Genomic DNA, 26,765 nt, shown 5'->3' with positions numbered 1-26,765 from the left:
TACCCATGGAGCCCCCATTTCAATGCATTCTTATGTCAAAATTGTTTTTAAAAGGGGTATTACATAAGAGACCTCCATGAAAAACAGGGTCTCCTCCTTAGGATCTTAATTTTGTGTTAGAGAAGTTAATACTCGCTCCATTAGAATTGGCTCATCTGGCTGACAATGTTTTTAACAGGGAAAACAGTTTTTGTGATTGCTCTGACTTTTGCAAGAAGAATATGTGAGTTGCAGGCCCTTTTTATGGGTCAACCTTATCTCATTTTCCACAGAGACAGGGCTTTGTTGAGAAGTAATAATTTTATATCTAAAGTGATATCCTAGTTTACTTTTCCAAACTATCCATCACACTGTGTTCTTTCCTGAACCTCAAAATGAGTGAGAAAGGATACTTCATAACTTGGATGTCCACAGGCAACTTGGGTTATGTCTGGGCAGAACAAAAACTTTCTAGAACTTCTGATCAACTGTTCATTTATTGTGAAGGTGATAAGGGATAACGTGTCTCAAATGAGACTGTTTCCAAATTGTTGTCTCATTCTATTACCTTTTGTTATTCCCACTCCAACAAAACTGTTCCAGGCAAGATCAGGCACATTGTACCAGGGCCTTGGCTTAATTGATGGCTTTTTGGAAAGTGTTGGACTCTACAAGTATTATAAAAGCAACAACTTCATCCTCTGTACATACATTTAAAAAGTACTGCAAGCTACATTCCTTCACCAGGTCTATTGGGCTTTGCTAGGACCATTCTCTAGAGGATCTTAGACCCTTCCTCTCCCACCTAACAAATGTTCTAAGCTATGGTAATCTACCCATATAGCTTACACTACTGTAGCAGTGATCATTATGATGATTATAGTAAAGTTGTGTTCTTAAACTTACTATAATCATAGATGTTCAAGTGATCACTGTTGCCGCTGCCTCCCTCCCACCATCCCCTTGCTCTTTGGTGTGTTTTTTATGCCAGGGTGTGGACATTTGCTTTTTCTTGTTCCTAACAATCCTCCTTGGGCATAGCCTCCCATTCTCTGAGTTGGCATGAAAACTCTGAAGGGCTTGGCGCTCAAACCTGCCTTTTAGTCAGCTAACTTCTTCTCATTTCAGTATTTATTTATTTTTATTTGCCGGTAATATCCAACTGGGCACAAGTCCTGCTTTCACTTGAGGCCTAGGTAGAAATGCTCCATTTTACATAATGAATAAAAGGCAGTTATACATGAGTTGCATAATGTACATACATATATACACTATGACAGTTGATCAAAAATAATAAATGTACATATAATAACAAATGTACATACATAGAAGTGTAATGAAATGACAGTTAATGAAAACATAAAAGTTAAATGAAGAATACAGTAAAATATTAGCTAATGTCAAGGTTATAAAAGTCTAGTTAAATGCGGTCAACTGAAAGTTGATATTGAGTAGGAGACAGTGAAGTAATTATAGGATGAAGATTGTTACAAAATATGAAGGAGTATTGAGGAGGTCCAGGTAATGGGAGGGAGGGATAGTGGTGGAGAGGGATAGATAATAGTTAGATAGAGATTTTGAAGAAGTAGCTGCATTATGACTAGTTAGTAAAAGAGTAGTGACCATAAGAGTTTGGAGATTATCCAGGAATATCACATGTACAGAGCTGGTAACTGAGTAGGTAGGACTTTAGTTGAGTTTTAAATGATTTTAAGGATTTAGTGAGGTACTGGGAGAGTAGTGACTTACCAGCAGAATCATTGGGTTTGAATGCATGTAATCGATATTTGTCCAATGAATGTAGTGGCCTGGAAAGGTTATATATTTGTATAAGATTGGAAATGAATGGACAGTTATGTTTATACACAATAGTATAGATTTGTGGAAGTTGAGTAGGCTAGATAATGTGGGAATTTCAGCCAATGTAATTCCCTTAGGGTTGCATAGTAGTTGGTTATGTTTGGAAGGTTGATAGCGAATCATGCTGTTTTGTAGTAATGTTGCTCAAGTTTGTTTAGCAAGGTCACATGGATGTTATTAAGGATGGGAACAGGATACATTAGAGTAGGCAAGAGGAGAGAAGAGCCAGTGTGCTTTCTTATAGAGTTTGAGAGGAAGGGTTTGGCTCTAGAGAGAGAATGTGGTTATATTTTGGATTAGTGTGTCCAAATTTAGGTTCATTCACACACATGCATAGCAGTTTAGTATGTGTGTCAAGTTAAATTTTTGTTTTGTTGGATGAGGTAAATGAGAAGGAGGTTTTGTTGACTGTAAGCTGTTTGCAAGTAAATAGATTTGTTTGGATTTACTTAAGTTAAGGAATAGCTGAGCAGATGTCATCCAGGTTTCTGTAGAGGAGAAGGACTCCTGGGTAAGTTCTTGTAGTTTGATGTTTTTTGTGATGCAGGTAACTGTTGCGTCTTCTGCATACTGTACGAGGGCTGCAGTTTTATAAGCTTTATATAGGTACTTGATGAAGATGTTAAAGAGAATGGGTCCTAAGATTGAGTCTTGTGGTACGCTGTTTGGGACGGGGAGGAAGAATTAGATGCCTTTTTGCCATTTGATAGCTTGAGCTCTGTTTTGGAGGTGGCTAAACCATTATGTAGCAGTGGTGTCAAGTACTTGGTTATGAAGTAGACTTTGTCAGAAGCCTTGGATAAATCAAGTAAGAGGGCAGGCACTAGGTATCGGTCATTCCTATTTGTGTTTACTGTATTGGTGAAACTAAGAAAAATGGTAAAAATACTATGGTGGGGACTAAAGCCACGCCAAAATGAATAGAGGAGGTTATTTTGTGTGAGATCATTTAAGAGTTGTGACTGGATGTATTTTTTCAAGGACTTTTTAATGGAGGGGAAGAGTATGGCAATGGGTCTGACGTTGGAGAGTTCAGTTGAATGCCTTCCTTTGTGGAGAGGGGGAATTTATTTTTTTTTCCCCCAGAGGGTAGAGACTTGCTTCACTGATGGGGTGATGTATTAGAATTGAGATGAGGTAGTCTATTGCTTCTTAAGGCAATGTGTTTCAATTTAAGTAATAGTTTTTATGTAAGTAGTGGGGAGACTTTTATGCAAGTAGTGGGGATTGGTTGGAGGAAGAGGTTATGAAGGGGAATGGTTGGTGGTGCTGTTTGTTTGTTAGTGTTAGGAGAATTTTGAAGTAGTGATAAGACTGACTGAATGAATTGAAAGCTGAAAGCATCAGCACAGTTGGTAGAGCTGGTGTTAAGTGTAGGATATGGTTGAGTGGGGTGGCTGGGACTGAGCAACTGGTTTATAGAGGACCAGAATGTTTTGGGATTTGTGTAGTTATTATGTTGCAGGTCAGTGTAGTATGTTTCCGAGTTTTCTGAATTTTCGCAGATGTATTGGTGTTTTACTGGATAGCCATGTATTCCAGGCTCTATCTTTAAGTTTCATAAGGTGTTCTGTATTTCAAGACAACCAGGGTTAAGTTTGACCCTAACTCTTTTTTTGTGACTGGAGCAAGTTCACCTAAGATGTTCAAGAAAGTAGAATTAAAAAGAGCTACTGCATCATCTAGTGGAATGTATTTTAGGGCATTCCAGTTATATAGGTTTAGATAGTAGATGAAGCCATCTTTGCTAAAATGTGTGATGGTTGTATGCTATGCTGAAATATGGCCGCTTTTGAATATTAGTTTGCTTTCTTATTACATAGGTAAGTAGTCAGCAGGAACAGGAAAACGACCTGTAAAAAGATGTCTTAGAGCTTTTCTTCCTATTCTTCCATTGAAAATTAGCTCTTTCCAGCAGGACCACTCCACATAAAAGACACTATAAATTGAAAACAGATTTTGATAGCTCATGCTAGGTTATTTAATTTATTATTTATGAAACTGAAATGAAACCTTTGAGGCAGAAATACCTGACTTGGGCTGACTTTCACCATTTATGCTTCTTAACAGCAAACACTGCCCATAATGGGCGGGTTAATGGCTTGTGCTTTACTGTTGACGGGCTTCACCTACTAACAACAGGTACAGATGATCGGATGAGACTGTGGAATAGTGCCACTGGAGAAAACACACTAGTAAGTGTACAATATGCATGTGGTTTTGTTTCCATTCCTTTTAAAGAAATTGGTAGACTTTGTAAGAATTCAGTATTACCATTCTTTTACATGCATAAAAAAAATACATTTTAGTAAAGAAGGGTTCAACACAAAGTGATATGAAACATGAAATTGAACATGTACTAAGTATTGATGATAAATACTGCCCATCTTTCCAGTGCATCTTTTTTTTTGTCATGTAAAAATATAAGCATCTCAATTTTTCCTGTAACCCCCATTAACATCTATTCCTAGTCGCTTTTCTATAAAGTATTCCTTCATATTGCAGCTTAATTTGCCCTCTTTCAGTCGGTCATTATCATATCACAAGTTTTCTTCTAGATTATTTAGTCTGCTAGTTGCTGTATGCGTATTTAACTGCAGGTCAGGATTCTCCTTCTTGTCTGAGTGTGAACAAGTACGTGCATCTCTGTGTACCTGTGTGTGTATGTGTACGTATATATAAAATTATATATGCATGTATATCTGTATAGATAACACGCACACACAGTCTGTTTGCAGGTACACATGTAAACGTGTGCGCATATTTTGTGTGATCATAAGTATGTGCATATGTTATCCATATCTTTAAAGTGAATGTCGAACTTTTGAATGGTTGACAGTGGAAACAAAATACTCAAAATTGTATCATTACTAAAAAAAATTGTGATTGCCTATGTAGTTGGTTTAATGAAGATGTTTGTTGTTTAATAAAAAAAAAAGCAGGAATTGAATAATTTATGTAATATTGCTAAAATACTCAAAACTGTATTACTAAAAAATGTATGATTGCCTATGTAATTGGTTTAATGAAAATGTTTCTTGTTTAATAAAAAAAAAGCAGGAATTGGATAATTTATGTAATATTGCTTAGGTTATATGATATATAACAATATATGTGAAATATGTTTGTTAATATAGTTTGATTACTTTTATATGAATGTAAATTTGCCTATGTCACAAGTGATAATTCAGTAAAGGTTTTTGAAAAAAAAAAAAACACAAAGGAAACTATTAAAAACAATGGCTGCTGTATGGGCTAAGCCCCTTCCCCTTACTTAAACATAAACATCATACAACTGCAGAAAAAGGGCAGAGTCCAGCTACATCAAAAGTCCATCCCACTGAAGTTGTCACACAACTTGATCACTGATCAGTTAAAATGGAACTGCTATGGCAATTTAGCAAATCATAAATCTGCAAAATGGGTAAGCCCACTGGACAACGTATCCCTTTTCAGGTGCAGCCTGGGTGAAGTGCCTGGTCAAGTAACTTGTCAGAGTTGCCACAGTGGGCAGATATGTCTGTGAACACTGAATAAAACAGAAATTGCAGTTACAGTTGGTTAGATTTTGACTTCCATTTTCAAGTAATTATTTTTTTGGCAGCCAACAGCATTAGACTTGGTAAGATTTTGCTAGGTCTAAGCATAGATGGCAGATACAGTTGTCTGACTAACAATATACTATATGTTGCTTTATGTTCAGGTTGCTCTGCTTATTATGTAGGTATGACCACTAGAAGTCTTAGTAAGCGTATAAAAGAACATTGTTATGCTATAAAGACTAGATATATTTATAATGCCCTCTACAGACACACATTGAAATGTACTTCATACAAAAAACTTATGTTCTCAATTTTAGCACATGTTAAAAGTGATTTAACGGGTGGTAGTATGAAAAATTAGGTGGAAAGAAAGGAAACATTGCGGCAATTAATGTAAACCACCAAAGAAAAGAAACCAGTGAATAACAGCTCTACTTTCCTGAATAAAATATTCCACGATACAAATTTCTCTAGCGCCTCGGCCACAGCCTTTACAGAGTAAAAATTCATCTGTTAAAACAAGCTCTTTTTATATCCAAATATAGCATTCAAATCATTCAATCAAACAATTAATCAATTAAAAGACATACACCCATTAAAGCTAAAAAACGAAATGAAACTTTGCCAGTTGCATTCTTTGTTCAATCCACAAGGAAACAATGTATTATATTTCATTATTAACACAGACTCTTTATGTCTCAACATATTTTTTGTAATTCTGCATTACCATATTGCATTGGTATATGTTCCAACACTGTAACCTTGATGTTTATCATTAAAATGTTCTGCTATAGGACTCATAATTTTATTGTTCTTGACATCTCTTACATGCTCTTTTATCCTATCTGCCAGTGTTCTTTTAGTCTCACCTATATAATATTTTCTACATGAACAAAAAATAACATAAATTACTCCTCTGCTTAAACAGGAGTATGTACCTCTGGTGTCAAAACTTTTTCCTTTTATCCTATCTACTTTGGTAACAATATGCTGACAAATAGAACACTTTCCACAGGGTAAAGTTCCCACCATGTTAATATTAACCAATATATTATCCCTTGTTTTTTTATATATGCTATGCACTAAAAAATCTTCAAGATTTCTTCCTCTTTTATAAGATACTATCAAATCCACATCTGTTAGTGACTCAATTTCTTCCTTTACTTGTCTCCAATACTGTTTTACCAGCCAATTCATTATATGGGAAAAAATTGTATATCTAGTAACAAAAAATATTTTTTCTTTATCTTGTTTACCCTTCTTATCTATTATATTCATATGTCTATTATCAAATTTGATATGTTTGTTTGTTCTGTCATTACCATATATTTTATCAAAACTTTCTTGTACATCTTGCTGTTGATACCCCCTAGCAATAAATATAGAGGCTACTTTGTGTGCTTTTTCCTGTGCTTGTTTGCTATTACTACTAAGCCTTTTTATCCTAAGGAGCCCCCCATAAGGAATAGCTGCCAAGGTGTGACTAGGATGACAGCTATTGCCAAACATTTTCCAATTTATTTGATTAAACTTTCTATGTATACTAGTCTGAATTTTCTGCTTTATTATCCCTTTCAGTGTTATATCTAAATAATTAACTTGACTTCCTATTTGAATGTCATCAAACTTGATACCAAAATTATTAACATTCAAATACTCTATAAATTCAGATGACAAACTTTGTCCACCTTCACAAACAAAAATCAAATCATCAATAAATCGATAGTATTTCACTACATATTTTCTAAAAAATTCACGTCTATAAATATACATATTTTCAACTAAACCCATAAATAAATTTGCATAAACTGGGGCGAAAGCCGCCCCCATTGCTGTTCCAATCTTCTGCTTATATAAAATACCATTAAATTCAAATATATTATGTGTTGAACAAAACTCTATCAATTCTAATATGTAATGTGTTTTAGGACTCTCACCTAAAAAATACAGTATAGCTTCAAGACCAAAATTATTAGAAATGTTAGTGTATAAACTCACTACATCTACTGTTATAAAATACATTTTTCTGGTCCATACTATATCTGTTCTTTATATATGAAGGTAACTTCAACGCTGCTTGCAATAAAATCTCATGCAATAGGCAACTAAGATTATATGTAAAAAAAACATTTGCAGACACTATAGGGCAACCTGGTGGTCGTACCAAATTCTTATGAATCTTGGGGAGACAAAAAAACTTTGCCACCCTACTGTTCTTAATCAGAATTTTACGAGTTACATCACTATCTGTAAAATAGTGTAATCTTATACCTTTCTTTAACAAAATTTGAAAAGCATTTTCCGCTTCTTTCAAATAAACCTCATCTATTCTGCTATAAATATCACTATTGTTTAAATGTTCCATACACATTGTTAAATCATCCCCAGAATTCATTACCACCAGCTTGCCCCCTTTGTCTGAAGGTTTAAAAACTATATTTTCATTTCTACTCATACTTTGCAACTTTATCCATTGTTCTTTTGTTAAATTGTAGTCCTTGTGTGTACTTTCAAAATCTCTCAGTTCTTTATCCAATATAATATTCAAAGCATTGTTAAACCTCTGTATGTTAACATTTTTACATGGAGGCATAAACGAACTAATATTTTTCAATGTACTTGTATCTAACAAACTATATGCATTAACTTCCTGCTCAGAATCACATGAAAAAAAACTTTCATTGCTATCCGAATCTGTTTCATCATTACATTCAGTTTATAACATTATAATCAGTATTAAAAAAATATTCCCTTAAATTAATTTTACGAACTAAATTACATATTTCAATTTTTATCTCATGCCTTCTAGGTATACATGTCGGTATGAATTTTAAACCTTTATCCAATACCGACTGTTCTATGGCATCAAATACATAACTAGATAAATTAACAACATAATCTGGTACCATGGTACCTATTACTGTATTTTTATGTCCATCTACCTTTTTTGTATCGTCCTTCACCCGAGTCTCTTTGGCGTTCATATCCTTGCCAACCTCGCTTCCTGGTAGTAGTGTTCTGTCCATTTGAACCCCTATAGGTTCTCCGAAATGTTTCTGGGTTAGCAGTCCCTTGTAAATTCGGAAAATCTTCATTCTCCCTTTCCTCCTCGTCTACCGATGACGCACCACTCTCACCGGAAAGGAAGCTTCTGTTTTTATGCTGGTCGGTAGTTGTATTACCTTTTTGAAAGGTCACGCTCTTTCTCCTTGTCTGCTGATTGGTAGAAAAAAGGAAAGCCCTTTTATGTTCATAGTCGCGAATATCCCTCTGTAACTTATACTTCTTTCGATCCATAAGGTCTTTCTCATAACTAGCCAACCTCGTATTAATGTTCAGTAAGAAGGTCTCTAATACTGAACTAGATGCAACATTGGCAATCTGCTCACATACTTGCTTGGTCTCACTAATAAGTTTCTCTCTTTTAATATTGTCTCTTTCAATTAGAATGGTAACCCATTCCAAACTGCAGCGATGTGCCGCTGCTATCCATCGTTCTTGAAATTTGACTTCAGTCTCTTCAGATAATTCAAAAGGGGAGGAATGTTTTTTTATAGATCTAAGACCTCTCGGTGTTATCTCCAATTCTGAATATCTCTGTAAACTGCCAATATTATAAAATACTGAAGTCTCTTTAAAAATCAAATTTTCCAGCCTAGAGCATAACTCTTGTGCTTCTGGAATATCAGAGACCTTCCGATCTTTTACCCACCATGGCAAATGGATTTGTTTTAGTCCTTTGACGGGAATCTTCCCATTCTTTCATTATTCCTATTGCTGCAACACCTTGAGCATCCGATACACTGTTCTTAGTGCCATATACATGATTTTCATTATTATTACTAGTTGTTGGTACATTACTACGATTCACTGTATCACCATTTCTATTATTAAATTCCATGCCCTTTTCACGAAAAATACGGGGAAAGGAGCACAGAGATTCACTGGTCATAATCCAAATACAACTGCTATGAGACGCACGATGAATGTAAACCACCAAAGAAAAGAAACCAGTGAATAACAGCTCTACTTTCCTGAATAAAATTTATTCCATAATACAAATTTCTCTAGCGCCTCGGCCACAGCCTTTACAGAGTAAAAATTCATCTGTTAAAACAAGCTCTTTTTATATCCAAATATAGCATTCAAATCATTCAATCAAACAATTAATCAATTAAAAGACATACACCCATTAAAGCTAAAAAACGAAATGAAACTTTGCCAGTTGCATTCTTTGTTCAATCCACAAGGAAACAATGTATTATATTTCATTATTAACACAGACTCTTTATGTCTCAACATATTTTTTGTAATTCTGCATTACCATATTGCATTGGTATATGTTCCAACACTGTAACCTTGATGTTTATCATTAAAATGTTCTGCTATAGGACTCATAATTTTATTGTTCTTGACATCTCTTACATGCTCTTTTATCCTATCTGCCAATGTTCTTTTAGTCTCACCTATATAATATTTTCTACACAAACAAAAAATAACATAAATTACTCCTCTGCTTAAACAGGAGTATGTACCTCTGGTGTCAAAACTTTTTCCTTTTATCTTATCTACTTTGGTAACAATATGCTGACAAATAGAACACTTTCCACAGGGTAAAGTTCCCACCATGTCAATATTAACCAATATATTATCCCTTGGTTTTTTATATATGCTATGCACTAAAAAATATTGAAGATTTCTTCCTCTTTTATAAGATACTATCAAATCCACATCTGTTAGTGATTCAATTTCTTCCTTTACTTGTCTCCAATACTGTTTTACCAGCCCATTCATTATATGGGAAAAAAATTGTATATCTAGTAACAAAAATATTTTTTTCTTTTTCTTGTTTACCCTTCTTATCTATTATATTCATATGTCTATTATCAAATTTGATATGTTTGTTTGTTCTGTCATTACCATATATTTTATCAAAACTTTCTTGTACATCTTGCTGTTGATACCCCCTAGCAATAAATATAGAGGCTACTTTGTGTGCTTTTTCCTGTGCTTGTTTGCTATTACTACTAAGCCTTTTTATCCTAAGGAGCTCCCCATAAGGAATAGCTGCCAAGGTGTGACTAGGATGACAGCTATTACCAAACATTTTCCAATTTATTTGATTAAACTTTCTATGTATACTAGTCTGAATTTTCTGCTTTATTATCCCTTTCAGTGTTATATCTAAATAATTAAGTTGACTTCCTATTTGAATGTCATCAAACTTGATACCAAAATTAACATTCAAATACTCTATAAATTCAGATGACGAGGCGCTAGAGAAATTTATATTGTGAAATAAATTTTATTCAGGAAAGTAGAGCTGTTATTCACTGGTTTCTTTTCTTTTCTTTGGTGGTTTACATTCATTTTGTGTCTCGTAGCAGTTGTATTTGGATTGTGGCAATTAAGGCTGGGAGCAGATGCTCCCCCAGGCCTGAATGATATGATGAATATTAAATGTTTTTAGTCAACAATAAATTGAGAGTTTGAAATGTGTTATGTATAGTAATATAACATTTTATTGTTTTTAAATGTTTTACTAATTAGGTAACTAATTGATTTGTAAATTTGCTAATGATTGGTATAGAGTATATATGCTGGTGTTTTAACAGAGATTATTATTCTGATGAAGTCTAAGTGACAAAAACATTGAATTAACTATTTTACGTTATTTCCTGGGCTCGTTCTGGTGCACCAGTGTTTGTTGTTCATGGTATTTTCGCTGGTCTTGGGTTTTTTCTTTGGTATTAGAGGTTTTTACCCTTGGCTGAAGCTTCGGAAGATGAGCTACTTGACTTGAGCTCTTATCTGGTCCCGGACAGCCAGGATTCCGTTTTAGAAGATGTGGCTGTTTTGGGAGAATTACAAAATTCTTTGACTTTGTTGACTAAAAAACTGTCTAAGAGAGAAGTGAGAGCTGAAGGAAATGACTCTAAAAAAGAAGCTAAAAAAGATTCCATCTCTGTTACAGACAAATTACAGGGTAAGAAGAATGCTGCTAAAGTTAACATTTATAAAGATGTAGCCTCTGTTCTCAATGGAGCCAGTAACCCCTTTGTAAATTCAGCTAAACAAGGGGGGGAGGGGGTGATACTGGTTTGAGAGATAATTTGACTAACCTATTTTTTGAGCTGGAAAAAGGGCTCAAAAAATATCGAGCCCTTTTGGTAGAAGATAAATATTTTGAATGTTGCATACAGTGCAACATTGTACCGAAGGGACTTAGATTTTTTTAAAGTCCCTAATGAGGTCTGCAAGGAGGACCCGTTTTTTCAAGAACTAGTTTTTTTAATGTGGCTAGCTTGGACTTTCTCAAACTATTAATAAAGAGAAACAATGATTCGATAACAGCACTTAAGCCTCATTTGGAAGAGACTGATAAGGACATAAAACAGCAATTGAGTAGTGAACAAGATGGTATTGAAAATTATCATAAAGTTTTTGATATAGTGGAGAAATATAAAAAGTTGGTTATAGATAGAAAAATAAATAAAATAGAGAGAGACCTGATGGATTATGAAGTAGGAACTGCTTATTTTATCAGTGCAGACAATAAAGATCAGGCAAATTTTCTTTACAAACAAGTTCTACCAGCTCAGAAGCAAGTGCAACTGGCCCTAACTGCAGGTGTTAAAGGAGCTAACAGCATAAAGCGACGTCCTGATGTCATACACGAGCAGACGAGAAAGTATAGTGTTAACATGGAAGTTAAGGAGGCTAACACCGTTTCAGGACAATTAATTCCAGGTTCCAGCTCAAATTCAAAAAACTCCAGGGCGAGATCCAGCAGAACACCATCGAGACAGAACCGAGGCAGGAGCCGGTTCCGGAAAAATAACTGATTTTGGTTTCGACTTTTTCAGTTTGTTCAGAAATCAAATTGTTTAACTTGACTGACGCTGTTTTAACGGACACACAAGAGCGTGTTTTAAAATTAGGTTTGAACTATATACCTAGTAAGCGAGCTGGAATTGAAAAAGTACATTAGGAAGCTGAATTTAAGGTATATAATGAAAGATGTAAAAACCCGCGGTAGTGGTGCTGCGGTACTGTTTTCGCCTCACAGCAAGACGTTGTCCCGTTCGATTCTCAGCTAGAGCGTCTTCTGTCTGGAGGCATGCTTGAATGAGCATGCCTTCATTGAAGGTTGTGCGTCAGGGCTGGTAACTCGGCACGTAAAAATCTACTACCAAATATTAGCGGACCGGAGTTCCGCTATGGCGACCCCTAACTGGGATAAGCCGAAAGACACAACAATGAAAGATGTAAATGTTAAAACAGTGAACAATTTACATAAATCATCTGTATACAATCCTTGCTTGCATTCTATGCTGAAGGTGTTTGACAGCTTTTGTGAGAGGGACGTTAGATCTGTTTTAAATAGCAAGCCAAAACAAAAGTATTTCAATTTAACCAATGAAGAAAAAAAAGTTTTTTATGAATTTAGAAATGAGCACGAATTACGTTTTATGAAGGCGGATAAAGGTGGTGGGTTGGTTATAATGTGAATTACAGATGATAATGCAGCTATGGAAAGTTTATTAAAGAGTGAAAGTGAATACTGTTAGGTCACTTATAACATCATTAAAAGAAGTTATAAATAGATACAGTACTGCTTATATGATTTTTTAATGAATGATGATTTGTCTATGTAGTTATATAACTTTTTATTAGTAGATGAACCTAAAGTGGGTATACTGTTTGGTATACCCAAAATTCATAAAGATATAACCAACCCACCCTTTCGACCGATAGTGTCAGCTTCAGGAAGTTCTACTGAAGCTATTTCTTTGTTCCTGGACTCTGTTTTAAATCCACTGGTGCATAGCTTGCCTTCTTTTGTAAAGGATTCTTGGTCCTTTCTTGATATGATAAGAGAATTTTCTAACAATACTGTGTTAGCAAACTCTGATTCCCATGAATTGATTGTTAACAGTGGACGTTACTTCCTTATATACTTCCATTCCTCAAATTGAAGGTGTGGAGTATGTTGGCAAGTTTTTGTATAAATATACGACCTGGAGTGATTTTAGCATTAAACTATATTTAGGTTTGCTAGAGTTGTTGTTGGAAAGTAATTATTTTATTTTTAATAAAAAATATAAACAATTAAAAGTAGTAGTGATGGGGGCTACAGTAGCGCCGGCTTTTGCTGGATTAGTTATGGGATGGTGGGAAAAAGATGTCCTACCAACCCTGAAGTTTTTCCCAAAGTTTTATTCTATTGTAGATTTATTGATCTTTTTTTATTTTTAAAGGTTTAGATATTTCGTCAAGTAACTACTTTTTGGAAAAAATTAATGGTAGTTATAGCTTTCTGAATTTTACCATTGGTGATATAGGGAAGAGAGTTTGTTTTTTGGATGTTGAATTAAATCGGAATGCTATGGAAATGAAGTTTTTTAGTAAGATTTATAGGAAAAAAACATATGTAAACAACTATTTACATTTCCAAAGTAATCACCTAAATTTCATGAAAACTAATATTCCGAAGGGCCAATATATAAGAGCTTCTAGAATGGTTAGTAATGAAATTGATTTTAATATGGAGATGGAATTTATTACTAAGTTGTTTACTAATAGGGGATATCCTATTAAGTTATTAAATGAATTAGCTTCCAATATTAGGGCAAGAACAGATAAAGATTTTCCACCTGTTTTGATTAAAGGGTTAGTAGTTAATAAATCAAATTCTGTGGAGAAATTTGGTGAGATTCTTCCAAGATGTGCAATAGAGATGTTTGTGGACAGTGAAAACATCAAGTTTGTTATACAAAATAATTGGAAAATAATTAAAGGTAACAATGATTTGAGAGCAGTGTTGGGAGATGCACCCAAATTTGTATACAAGAAGAATCAAACTATTAAAAACATACTTCAGTGTGATGATACTTTAATATTACTTCCAGTCACTAATAAATTTAATGGGATGTTTAAATGTTATAGCTGTAGTGCCTGTAGATATATTTTGGAGGGGCCTTACATCAATATAGAGCATTATTACAAAATCATAAGAATAGATGGCAGATGCAGTTGTCTGACTAACAGTATAGTATATGTTGCTTTATGTTCAGGTTGCTCTGCTTATTATGTAGGTATGACCACTAGAAGTCTTAGTAAGCGTATAAAAGAACATTTTTATGCTATAAAGACTAGAGGTATTAATAATGGCCTCTACAGACACACATTGAAATGTACTTAATACAAAAAAATTATGTTCTCAATTTTAGAACATGTTAAAAGTGATTTAAGGGGTGGTAGTATGAAAAATAAGGTGGAAAGAAAAGAAACATTGTGGCAATTAAGGATGAGAGCAGATGTTCCCCCAGGCCTGAATGATATGATAAATATTAAATGTTTTTTAGTCAACAATAAAGTGAGAGTTTGAAATGTGTTGTTGTGTATATTAATATAACATTTTATTGTTTTTAAATGTTTTACTAATTAGGTAACTAATTGTTGAATTGATTTGTAAATGTGTTAATGATTGGTATAGAGTATATATGCTGGTGTTTTAACAGAGATTATTATTCTGATGAAGTCTAAGTAAAGAAAACGTTGAATAAACTATTTTACGTTATTTCCTGGACTCGTTCTTCTAGTGCACCAGTGTTTGTTGTGTGTGGTATTTTCGCTGGTCTTGGGTCTTTTCTTTAGAATCATTTTGTTAGCTATAACCATTTGTTCCCCCAACATTTCTGAAAAGTACTCTGTATGGATTTTTTTTAACTTACTAACTCATTACAGCCCCCCCCCAAACAAAATGTTCCCAATTACCTCTCTCTTTCCCATCACACATGTACCATTTGCTGTCTACCTAAGGAAACATTCTCTTGACATCTTCTTGGGGTATAAACAGAACATTCTGTGTTATCTTTTCAAGTGAAATCTTAAAAATGGTAAAGTTGCCATCTCTGATGTATCACCTACAATTAGAAGAAGGCAGAATTAATTTTAAGATTGTGTGCAGTGGATTTTATTACTCTAACATAAAAGCAATGTTGAGGTATACAAAGAAAGGAAATCAGTAAACTTTCTTACAAAGTTATTAAATCTAAAAAGGATGATGTCATTCCCTCAGTTTAAAAGGATTGTAGTTTTACTTCATTGATGAGATCTGTACTAACTCAGTGATCCAAATTATTAACCCACAGCTCGTCTCACAGACAGTGTAAATGGTTTCCATGTGGGAGAGCTGCTCAGTGTCTGTGGTGTCTTTTCTGTTCTTTGATGCAGTCTTTATTTCCAGTTTTAAAAGAAAGGTGCATCTCTTCAAACAGTTCTAATGCTAGAAGATTCCAGTGTCACTGAGACTGACTGACTGATGGCCATTGCTTCCTAGCTTTGAATGCCTGTATTTTTCTCAATGTACATCTTAAATGGATTTTTGTAACTCCCCCTTTGACCTACACATATGAGCTTTGTCATAACTGATGTGGTAGCACAGAATATTTTAAGAGGGAGCCAGGTGTTAGACATCCAAACACAGTGATATTTTCAACAGAACTGTTGAAGAATATTGTTTCTGTGCTAGTAATACTGGCTTTATTGACAACAACGATATGCAGCAATCTTCACTCATGATTCAGAAATTGTTTTCTAATGCAGTCATTGGCGTTACCTTTCCAGACTGTTCAAGGGATGTTAATAAGCCACACAGGTTTTGCATCCATAAGCAAGGGTAGGTATTTTAACCAAACTGTGTGCCTATTATCTTAGAACAGGAGTGTCCAACCCGCGGCCCGCGGGCCGCATGCGGCCCTCAGAGCTCTTCCATGCGGCCCGCGACCCTTAAATTTAAATTTAATTTTAATTTAACTTTTTTTCCGTGTGTTTACACGTTCGCGTACTTTTGCTGTTCTGCGCATGCGCCAACTTTCGGTTTTTCACATTTTTTCATACCAGCGTCGCTCCGCTGGTATGCGCGAAAACACCGTTCGGTCGTTTTTTATAGTTCTGGTAAAGCTGAAGGAAGGAGCTAGATCATGGAGAGAGGATTTATTTTATTTCGGAGTACACACTGACTACAGTTACACTACAACATAGCAAAAGGTAAGGTAAGTAATTTTGTGAGTTTAAAGTGGACAGATTTTTTTTTTTTTAACTACTAGTTAACTGTAGGATTCCACTGTGCCATCCAAGCTTAAAATGTATGGTTAAGGAGGAGAAATGATGGGAGAGGATACTAGAGTAACAGTGATGATCTACTCATATTGGAATCAAAAACTTATCATTCATTCTGCAAATCAGTGTGTGTAATTCTGAGGTATATACACCTGTCCCTTTATTGGCAGCAGTTCAGTATGTTAATTTTTAGAATGGATAATGCTGGTGTTCTGGTGTAGATCTGCATGTCCGTTTTGTGATTTGTATCCAACTGTAAAACTACTTTTAATTAAGATCACCTCCTCAAGATCTGGTCCCCACGATGACTGCTAGATTTGAAGTCTGCTGCATTATTTTGTTTAGGGGAGATCTTAATGGAATTTGTGCATATTTTTAATTGTTTATTTTTAGATGCTAATTTAGATAAATGCTGTGTGAAGTATTTTGAGCTGAGGGAAGAAGTATTTTTTTAAGTTTAGACATTTTTATTGTGTGCAGTGCTGGGCAGTAATGTGCAGAATTTGGAAGATTGGCAGCAAATTTAGCATCTATTTAGACTTGCTTAGGTAATGAGTGAATTGCAGTAAACGTCTGTAGTTTTCTGTATGTAGCCCAATTTTTAGTAATGCCTGAATTAGTTCAGGGCCACAGTTTTAGCTGTGTACTGGAAGAGATGCTTGCCAGTTATGGCTTACTTTCTTCTAACACTGTGGTTCTCCTTGGTTGGATGGTCAAGTTGGACTGTGTTATAAACTGTTGGCTAAGTATTTTATGCATGTGTTTTGATAAAATATTTTATCCACAACAAAATGGGCAATTGAAAGCCTGGAATATGAGAGGGAATGGGGGAGTAAGTCATATTGAGTAACCATGGGCAGTGTACATTCCCAAAGCAAATGCTGTCAAGCAGTTTTTTATTTGCATAAATACAGTAGCGGCATATACCTTATATTAGTTTATTATCGGCCTTGGACTGCTTTGTGTAGGTATAATTGAGCTAACCTTTCACTTGACCTGTAATATTCCATTGAACCACTTCAGCTAGAATAGATCAAACTTTTTAACAACTGCATCCTTTCAGCCACAAAAGGCAGGTCTTTCACCTTCTATGACCTATGTTCATGTTGTGTTTTGTGACTTTAAAATGCCCTACAGTAGTGCTGCTTGAGAAAGCAGAATTAAGTTGGGCACTGAAATTACACAGCTTGTGGTTAATGTAGTTCCTTCCATCCACACTGAATAGACCTCCTGCCCCTCATTCTGCCATAATTTTGGGATGTGGAGAAGATGGGTCCATTCATCCTATCTGGGCATCTGCAGCAGTGATTTTGTTATGTAAATTTCTGATTTTAATTTTATTCTGGTGTATATAAAGGACATTTTGTGATGTGTGCCAAGGAGTACCCTTAGCTGAACAGAAGAGGTAGAATGTGAGGTTGCCTTAGCAAGTAGATCAAGACTAACCCATCCCTTGTATGTCCTCCACACTTTGTCCACCTTACTCCATAAAGAGGCTGTTGACCTTATTATCCTCTCAGTTTCCTGTAGATTTTGGAGATTGGGCCTATGTGTCCTCTCAAGTTCCTGTGTGTTGCAGAAAGTGGGAGAAATGACAGTTGCAGGGTTATATAGGATCTTATTGCTCGAGCAGACAGTTTGTATGTAATGAGCCAATACTACAACATGAAGAAAAAACTATTTTAATTTGATGCATTGTAAGTGTACACCAGTCAGTAAAATAAAGATAGCACCACTGCGAGGGGCAGAACAAACCTGATGTCAGTATCATGCAATTTTGTATGTAACTGTTACATCTTGGATTATGTTGATACACTAGTAAGCCATTTTATCAGACCAACACTGCAAAAGAATAGGAGATCTTTTCTATTTAGCCAAATGCAATAAGCTTACTTTTTACTATGTATATGACAAAAGCATAAGGATGGAACAGCAGCTGAAAGGAGGGTGGAGCTGCATGAATTTTCTCTTTTCTAAACAAACTGCATTAATTTATTTATTCATTTATGCACAGTTTTCATTACCATCTGAAAAGCAACCAAGGTTGATAGCAGGACTTACTGCAAACGGTCCCCCATACCATGCTACATGTCACACACCACACACTCACATATATATACATATCACCCTTATAGCATTATCTTTGGGGTGAGTTTAAGCATTCATTCATTTAATTTGTTAGCCAGGATAATTCAACTATGTGCCTAGAAATGGTGTGTTTTGTGTTGTTGCCTCCATGACTCAAATTTTAATTCCAGAATTTCAGGCTATTAGTTAAGTTACATATTTCAATCCGCACTCCTCAGTACTTCAAAAATGAAGACTAAATTAGTTTTTGCATCTGAGCAAAGTTTTGCATGAAGGTATTTGAGAATATACCTCCGATGACTCATAATTCACAATATAATAAAATTCAAGCATAACTAGTTTTTGATATTATGTATCCTTAGCAATGGTCAAGGTTTTTGTCCTTTATTATGATTCTGGTTGATGGTGTTTTGGAATGCTACTAGGGCAGATTCAGTGCAATGGGTTGGTGTAAAGCTGTGTTGTATTAAGAATAACATATTCTTTTCTGTTAAAAAGTGATGATCTGTTTACATATGCATCTTTCTGCAACCTTTGCAAGTAATGATAATGTAGCAATGGGGAAATATGATAATTTGAGTCATGTTCCTTCTTGTGAATGGGGATAACACGAATGTTTATATATCGTTTATGGATGTATGAGTCAGTTATAAAGTGATTCATAAGAATCTCATAAGATTTGCTATATAAACAGCTTTTTATTAGAGAACTCGCACTAAGAAATTATCTGGAGCTAGTGAGCTTAATTTTAATGTTGGAATAGTTTCTTAACTGTTGATGAAGATACTGGCTGAAGTGACAAAAGTTCTGCATTTTTTTTGTTTGTAAGAGGACTTCAGAAAATGCATCCTCAACTCAAATCCTGTTATTGCAACTTTCTAAGTTTATAAGAGCAGTTTTTAAAATAACTGTTTTTTTAAATAATTAGAATGAGATATTGAATTTTAGGGCAAATATTATGCATTTATTAATTTATTTATATTTATTAATTTATTTATTGTTCAAATTAACCTACAATACAGCCACATTAGTCCGCATAAACCTGTGGTTTTTTTTTTGCTCTTCAGTTAATGTGAGACCTTTTTTTTTTTTTTTTTGGTCCTCACCTGCCGTTTGCCCCCTGACCATTTCTGTTGACTCAGTGCGGCCCTTGCAACTGAAAACGTTGGGCACCTCTGTCTTAGAACCTTTATGGTTGGAGGGATTTCACCAAAACGTTTTACAAAGGAGGCACTAACACACTGGATCACATCCTGGTTCTTGCTGTTTATGTTCAGTGTTATGGGGAGGTGTCTGTTAAGATATGGGAAGTGCTTGACTGTAGGTTTGCCCTTTCATATAATGTGCAAGATCATTAACAAGGCCTGGGTAGGCTGAAAGAGTTCCTTTATCTTCTTAAAGCTGTGTGAGAATACCCACCTGCATTAAACTTCTGCAAATGTGTCTAGCATGACTGGAGGATGCTTTTTGTTTTATTGTTATTCATATGCTAACTGGAAATGTTTTTTCTCACTGAATGAAAGACCATTAGCATGAGAAGCCAGCTAAGAAAAGCCCCAGTTACAATAAGCAATATTTAAAAAAATGTGTTTTTATTTTATGGATTCATTACCTGAGTAAACCACCAAGCACAGATGTCGCTTTTCAAGGGATGTCTGGCTAAGTGACTTCCTTAGAATCACACAGTAGTTAAATGTCAGCATATGACCAAGTAGGTTACAGAAGGCAGTACAGTTTTATTTTATTTATTTATTTTAAATTTGTTGACCGGGATAGTCTGACTAGATGCATGTCCAATTTCAGCGGAGGCACGGGGAGAAAAGCTCCAGGTAAACAGAAACATTAAAAACATGTTACAATTATAATTTTGACAAAGAGTACGTAAGCAAACAGTAATAAACATGTTCCACAGGTTCGAGTTAAACCCTGGTGAAAGCCAGGGGTAAATTAAACAGTAGCTGATTACTAGATTTTACGCAACCTGGAAGTGAGTTAGCCAGGCTTGGTACAATGACATTGCCAGTTTAGTGCCAGATGTTGCTTGAGTCTAGTTTTAAATTGACCTAGGGAGGAGAGCAAAGTAATGTCAGCTGGAAGTGAGTTCCAGGATCTGCCTACAGAGTTTGCAAAGAGAGTCACCAGTTGCATTGTTAATTTTGTTTGTCTGAATTAGTAGTCTGTTAGAGGATCAAAGCAATCACAGATTGTGAAAGGGGGTGATAAGATTTTTAAGTGCAGGAGTATTATCCGGATTATAAAGGATTTTTATAAGCCATGATCAGTTGGTTATACTGAATTAGACTGGGTAGTTCAAGCCACCCAAGCTGGTTAAGATTGATGCAATGATGTGTCCTAAAAGGCAACCCAGTGGCAAACCTGGCGATGTGGTTATAGCAGATTGAGAGTTTAAGTGCAGTCTTGTTTATATCAGGGAGTATAGGGGATGCGTACAGAAGTGTTGAGAGAAGGTGAGGGCGAGCTATGGCAATTTTAGCTGGAGGGGGTTAGGAAGGCTTTTATTCTGTAAAGGGACCCTAGTTTTTTATTGATGGTTTTGATCGATTGGTTTACATGTAGGTTGAATTTTAGATTATCTATAATGACACCTAGTAGTTTTATAGAGGGGTCAGGGGAGATTAATGTGCCATCATTTGCATTTATGGTAAAGGTAAAAGCAGGACACCTTTGTGTTAGTAAAAATAACAGCATTTTAGTTTTTGTGGGATTTAGTATCAAACGATGTTCAGAAAGCCAGTTTTCTATAGTGTTAAAGGTGGACTGGGTAGCAGACCATAAGTCTGTTGGAGATGTGGTGGAGCAGATCAGGGTGGAGTCATCAGCGTATTGGATACAGCTGACTTTTGGGATGATGGTATACAGGTCGTTAATGAAGATGGAAAACAGCAGTGGCCCTAGTATAGAGCCTTGTGGTACTCCAAGGGTGTTGGGTAGTAGGTTAGAGAGTTTGTTCTGCCAAAGAACAGCCTGCTGTCTTCCATTCAGATAGGATGTAAACCATTGAAGGGCCTTACTATCTAGACAGAATGTTTGAAGGGTGTGTATTAGAAGTTGGTGGTCAACCATGTCGAATGCCTTGGAAAGATCCAAGAAGAGGGAGGAGGATATGTGACTGTTGCGATTTATGGTGTTGGTGAAAGCTAGTAGGGCTGAAGTAGTGGTGTGGTGTGGACGGAAGCTGTGTTGGGTATATGCTATAAGGTGATTCTGGATTAGGTGGTGCTTGAGTTGTCTGTGAATTCATTTTTCTATAATCTTTGCAAGTAGAGAGATAAGGCTATTGGTCTATAATGAGAAGATGTTCTTCGTCTCTCATTGCTGCAGTCATAACCTGTGGGTAGTCCGCTGTCCTCGGTCGGCCCGAATACCAAAGGGTTAGGCTGGCGTCGGTCATGGGCGCCCGGAGCTGACGTCAGTACGTAGTAGTACTTAAGCGCATGACCGACGCCATATTCTCAGTCTTTCTTGCCACGTGGTCCGAAGCAGAAGCAGCGTTTGCAAGTGCCGTTCGGCGTTCTGAAATTTTCAGTTTTCGAGTTTCAGACCGAAGACCAAGTTGGGCTAAGTACCCCGTTGGGGAAAATTTTTGTCTTTTCTTGCCTCAGTTAATCCGGATGTCAGAAAAGTTAATAATTGTATTTCTTGTGGGAAACAGATACCTCATAGGGACTATCATTCTCTCTGTATTCCTTGCTTAGGGCCTGAGCACGACGTAGTCAGGTGTCGCTTTTGCGCTAGATTTAATAAGCGCACCATTAAATGCAGATTAGACTGTGCTAGGCTTGTTTTCGGTAAGCGGTGTAACTACAACATGCCGTCGGATCCTCCGACGCCCGCTACCGCTAAAAAGCGAAAAGATAAATCTTTAAGGTCTAAACCGGAGGAGTTGTCCGTTACGGATGCCGGTTCTATGGAATCTACGGTTGAATCTGTGGATCCAGCCAAGGTCTCGGCTGAATCCCAGGGAGAACCTTTACTTTTACAGGAGTTGACCTCTCAGGAGTTAGGTCAGGCCGAGGGTGCCTCTCAAGTTTCTGTGGTTCCATCCTTACAAAAGGTTATTAGGCCTTCTACTTCAGTCACTAAAGGCCCTGCTAAGGCTAGACCGGGTGTTTCTGGTACGGGACACAGTTCTGGTTCTTCGAGTTCTGTTCCTAAAAAACATATGTTGAAAATGGCAGAGGATTTGATTACTTTGATCAGGGGTTCTATGCCCCCTCCAGAGAAGAGGCCTAGGGTGGAGGCAGATTTAGAGGGAATGGAGCATTCCTCAGATTACTCTGAGTCCTCAGCTGAAGATATTCAGGATTTTCCTCCCTATTCTGATTCGGATGCAGAGGATTCCTGTCCTTCTGCTTCACCTCCAGAGGATTTTTCCTTTTCTGAAACCTTGCATTCCATGAGGGAGCATTTCAAGTGGGAAGGTCAGGATTTTTCAGATTCTCGTAAGAGGCTTAGAGAATTTTTGTTTTTGCCACAGCATAGACCTTTGGCTATTCCCCCTGTTTTAGATGTTGTTCAGGATGTTTTTTCTAAGGCTTCCCTTAATCCTGATTCTTTACCCCCTGCCCCTGTCAAGCCAGACAGGTATTACAGAGTTCCAGAGGCACATAAATATTTGTACAAGAGCCCTAGAGCTGATCCGGAAACTATTATTCAAGGGCCTAAGGGTGTCAGGGCTTCTGTGGTTAAGAATCCAGTACCTTTGGATAAAGATTCTAGAGCGTTGGACAGGTGGGGAAAAAAGTGTACACCTCTTCTACGTTAGCTATGCGGGCTTTAAATTGCCAATTCCATATGCTGAAGTATCAGAACTTTCTGTTAGGTCAATTGAAAGCTAAGGTAGATGCTTTAGCTGAGGGTATAGAGTGTAAGGAATTGCAGGACTTAGTTCATGCTTCAGATCAAGTTGGTAAACATTCCTTGCAGTGTGGCTTCGATGCTCTTCAGGCTTCTTCCAGGGTGGCTGCTACTGGTTCAGTTATTCGTAGACATGCCTGGCTTAAGGATCAAAATTTGTCAGAGCATGTTAAAGCTCAGATTTTGGATGCTCCCCTTCAATCTGAAGTTCTTTTTGGTTCCCCGGTGGAGTCAGTTTTGAAAAAGATGGAAGACAAAGCTAAGTCTATGCAGACAGTTAAGGAATTTTTGCAAGTGCAGCCCCCTAAGTTTAGCAGGAATTGGCCTGCAAGAGGATGGTCTTACCCTTCTTCGGATTTTCAGTCTAAGGGCAGGTCTCGACGTGGTAGGGTCAGGGCTCACGCTCAGGGTTCTTTCAGACCTAGGACTTGGAGTTCTCCTGCACAATCTTCTGGTGAGGGCAGGGGGTCAACCTTTTCGTAAACAGACCCAATGACCTGTATCTTCAGCTGCCGGACCCTTCTCTTCTGGCAGCTCCTCTAGGAGGAAAGTTGGCACTTTTCAAACAAAATTGGCATTTGGTCACCCAGGACAAATGGGTGTTGGACATAATAAATCAAGGCTACAAGTTTTATTTTCACACTTTCCCCCTTTCAAAGGCATGCCAGATGTACCTCCTCAGCAAAGGATGGAGGCTCAGGATCAAATTTCTTTGCTTTTACAGATGGGGGCAATCCAGGTGGTACCTTCGTCAGAAGAAGGCCTAGGGTTTTATTCTCGTCTATTCCTAGTGCCAAAGAAAGGAAACACTTGGAGGACAATTCTGGATTTGTCCATTCTCAATACATACCTAGACATTCCAAAGTTCAAGATGTTAACATTACAACAACTTCTGCCTCTGCTAGGAAAAGAGCACTGGATGGTAACTCTGGATCTCAAAGAAGCCTATCTTCACATTCCTATCAGGCCCAGCTGCAGGAGATTCCTGCGTTTTCGGGCTGGTACTTCTCATTATCAGTTCTCTGCATTGCCCTTTGGTTTATCTACTGCGCCCAGGGTGTTCACAAAGGTTCTGGCTCCTGTAATAGCTTACTTAAGACTGAGGGGAATACAAATTTATCCTTATCTGGACGACTGCTTGATTCTTGCTCAAGACAAAGACAAGTTACTTCAACAGCTACAGTATGTGATGGCAGTTTTAAGGTGCCTAGGGTATTCTGTGAACGAAACAAAGTCCAGTCTAGTACCCTCTCAGGACATGTGCTTTCTGGGTGTGAGACTGAATACAGCCTCTCAGATGGCTTTTCTGACCCCAGACAAACAAAGAACTCTTCACCTCTACTTCCAGCAATTATCAGTACGGTCCAGGCTGACTGCAAGGACAGTCCTTCAAGCCTTGGGGTTCATGGCATCTTGCATTCTGGTACTTCCCAATGCCAAATTGCATATGAGGAAGCTACAATGGTATCTCAGAAGTGTATGGACTCAACACTGCCACGATTTGGACACTGTCATTCCGATAATACCGTGCATCCAGAAGGAATTCTTGTGGTGGGCACAGGAATGTCACCTAAACAAGGGACTCTCTGTGACCCGACCAGAGGCGAGTCAGATCTTAACGACGGATGGCTCAGACCTGGCTTGGGGAGCACACTTCAATGGGAAATGGATTCAAGACACGTGGCCTCCCAAATTACAGCATTTGCATATCAACATGAAGGAGATGTTAGCAGTCCAGTTTGCCCTGATGGCTTTCAAGGGCCTACTTCAACCAGGACAGGTGTTGATTCAAACAGACAACACTACAGTCATGTGGTACATCAACAAGCAGGGGGGACTCATTCTTACCCTCTTTGCAGACAAGCTATGATATTGTGGGAGACTGCTCTGGGGTTGCACATCACTCTTCAAGCACGGTTTCTGCCAGGAGCACAGAACTCCTAGCAGATGTATTGAGCAGACAAATTGTGGATCCCCACGAGTGGAAATTGGATCCTCGGTATTTCAACAGTTGACAGTGGCTTGGGAACTCCAGACATAGATCTGTTCGCTTCTCCTCTAAATTTCCAACTACCAAAATTTTGCACAAGGATGTTTCACCCAAAAGCTTGGAAAGTGGACGCTCTATCTTTCAGTTGGATCAACCTTCACGTCTATGCTTTTCCTCCTCTGCCTCTCCTTACCAAGGTACTCTTGAAAGTCAGGAGGGACAAGCCTTGCATGATTTTAATAGCACCAGATTGGCCACGTCAGCACTGGTATCCTCTGCTGAGGAGTTTAATTCAGGAGCCTCCTTGGCCTTTACCACAGCTTCCTCATTTGTTGTCCCAGTCAAGCAGTCATTTGCTCAATGTCAGGGTGCAGTCCCTGCATCTAATGGCCTGGCGTATTCTGTTTTAGAGCCTGTGGGTTCTCAGCTTCCCCAGCAGGTTTTGGATGTCATTTTGGAAGCTAGGCGGCCTAGCACTAGAAAAGTTTAGGCTGAAAAATGGAAGAGATTTTTTCTTTGGAGCACAACAAAGGATTTTGATGTCTCGGTACCTAATTTGAGTTGTACACTGCAGTACCTTACTGAATTACTGGACAAGGGTTTGTCGTTTTCCTCTGTGAAGGTTCATGCTGCAGCCATTTCTGCTCACTATGATTGTGACCCTCCTTTATTTTCTCACCCTTTGTTTAAGCAATTTCTTAGAGGGCAAAAATATAAGACCCCACGTAGAGCTCCTACTCCTTCCTGGGATCTCAATTTTGTGTTGGAGAAGCTTACTTTGCCTCCTTTTGAACCTGCAGCTACGTCTGAATTGAAGTTTTTGTCTTGGAAGACTGCCTTTTTGTTGGTCATTACTTCTGCCAGAAGGGTATCTGAATTGCAGGCTCTCATGGCAGTTGAACCCTTTCTAATATTCCATAAGGATAGAGTTTCTTTGCGTACTAACCCCACTTTCATGCCAAAAGTGATTTCTAATGTGGCCTTGAACCAGTCTATCCATTTGCCTACCTTTTATGCTGATCCCCAAAATAAGGGGGAAAAATCTTGCATTCTTTGGATATACACAGGCAGTTACGTTATTATTTGAGCAGAACTAAGGAGTTCAGACAGACTCAACAGTTATTTGTTACTTTTGCTTTGGGTTCACAAGGGAAAGCTGTTTCAAAGCAGACTATTTCAAAGTGAATTGGTAATTGCATTGCTTTTTGTTATTCTCATCATGGGAAGAATGTTCCTGCTGGGATTAGACCTCATTCCACTAGGGCTACGGCCACTTCTACTGCTTTTGAGGGTGTAGCTAC

General features: G+C 37.2%; 1 protein-coding gene across 1 annotated transcript in view; it reads left to right on the top strand.

The window, feature by feature from the left end:
• The window catches only part of ERCC8 (ERCC excision repair 8, CSA ubiquitin ligase complex subunit), a 747,007-nt gene that overhangs the window by 502,034 nt on the left and 218,208 nt on the right, over positions 1-26,765 (top strand). Inside the window, exon 9 of the mRNA XM_044063815.1 lies at positions 3,910-4,034. Within this exon, the coding sequence (XP_043919750.1) occupies positions 3,910-4,034 (125 nt within the window). The remainder of the gene's footprint in view (positions 1-3,909; positions 4,035-26,765) is intronic.

This window comes from Protopterus annectens, chromosome 2.part2 (assembly GCF_019279795.1).
Source record: "Protopterus annectens isolate FY-2018-M chromosome 2.part2, PAN1.0, whole genome shotgun sequence".
Lineage (NCBI taxonomy): Eukaryota > Metazoa > Chordata > Ceratodontiformes > Protopteridae > Protopterus > Protopterus annectens.
This window is presented reverse-complemented; position numbering and strand designations above follow the sequence as displayed.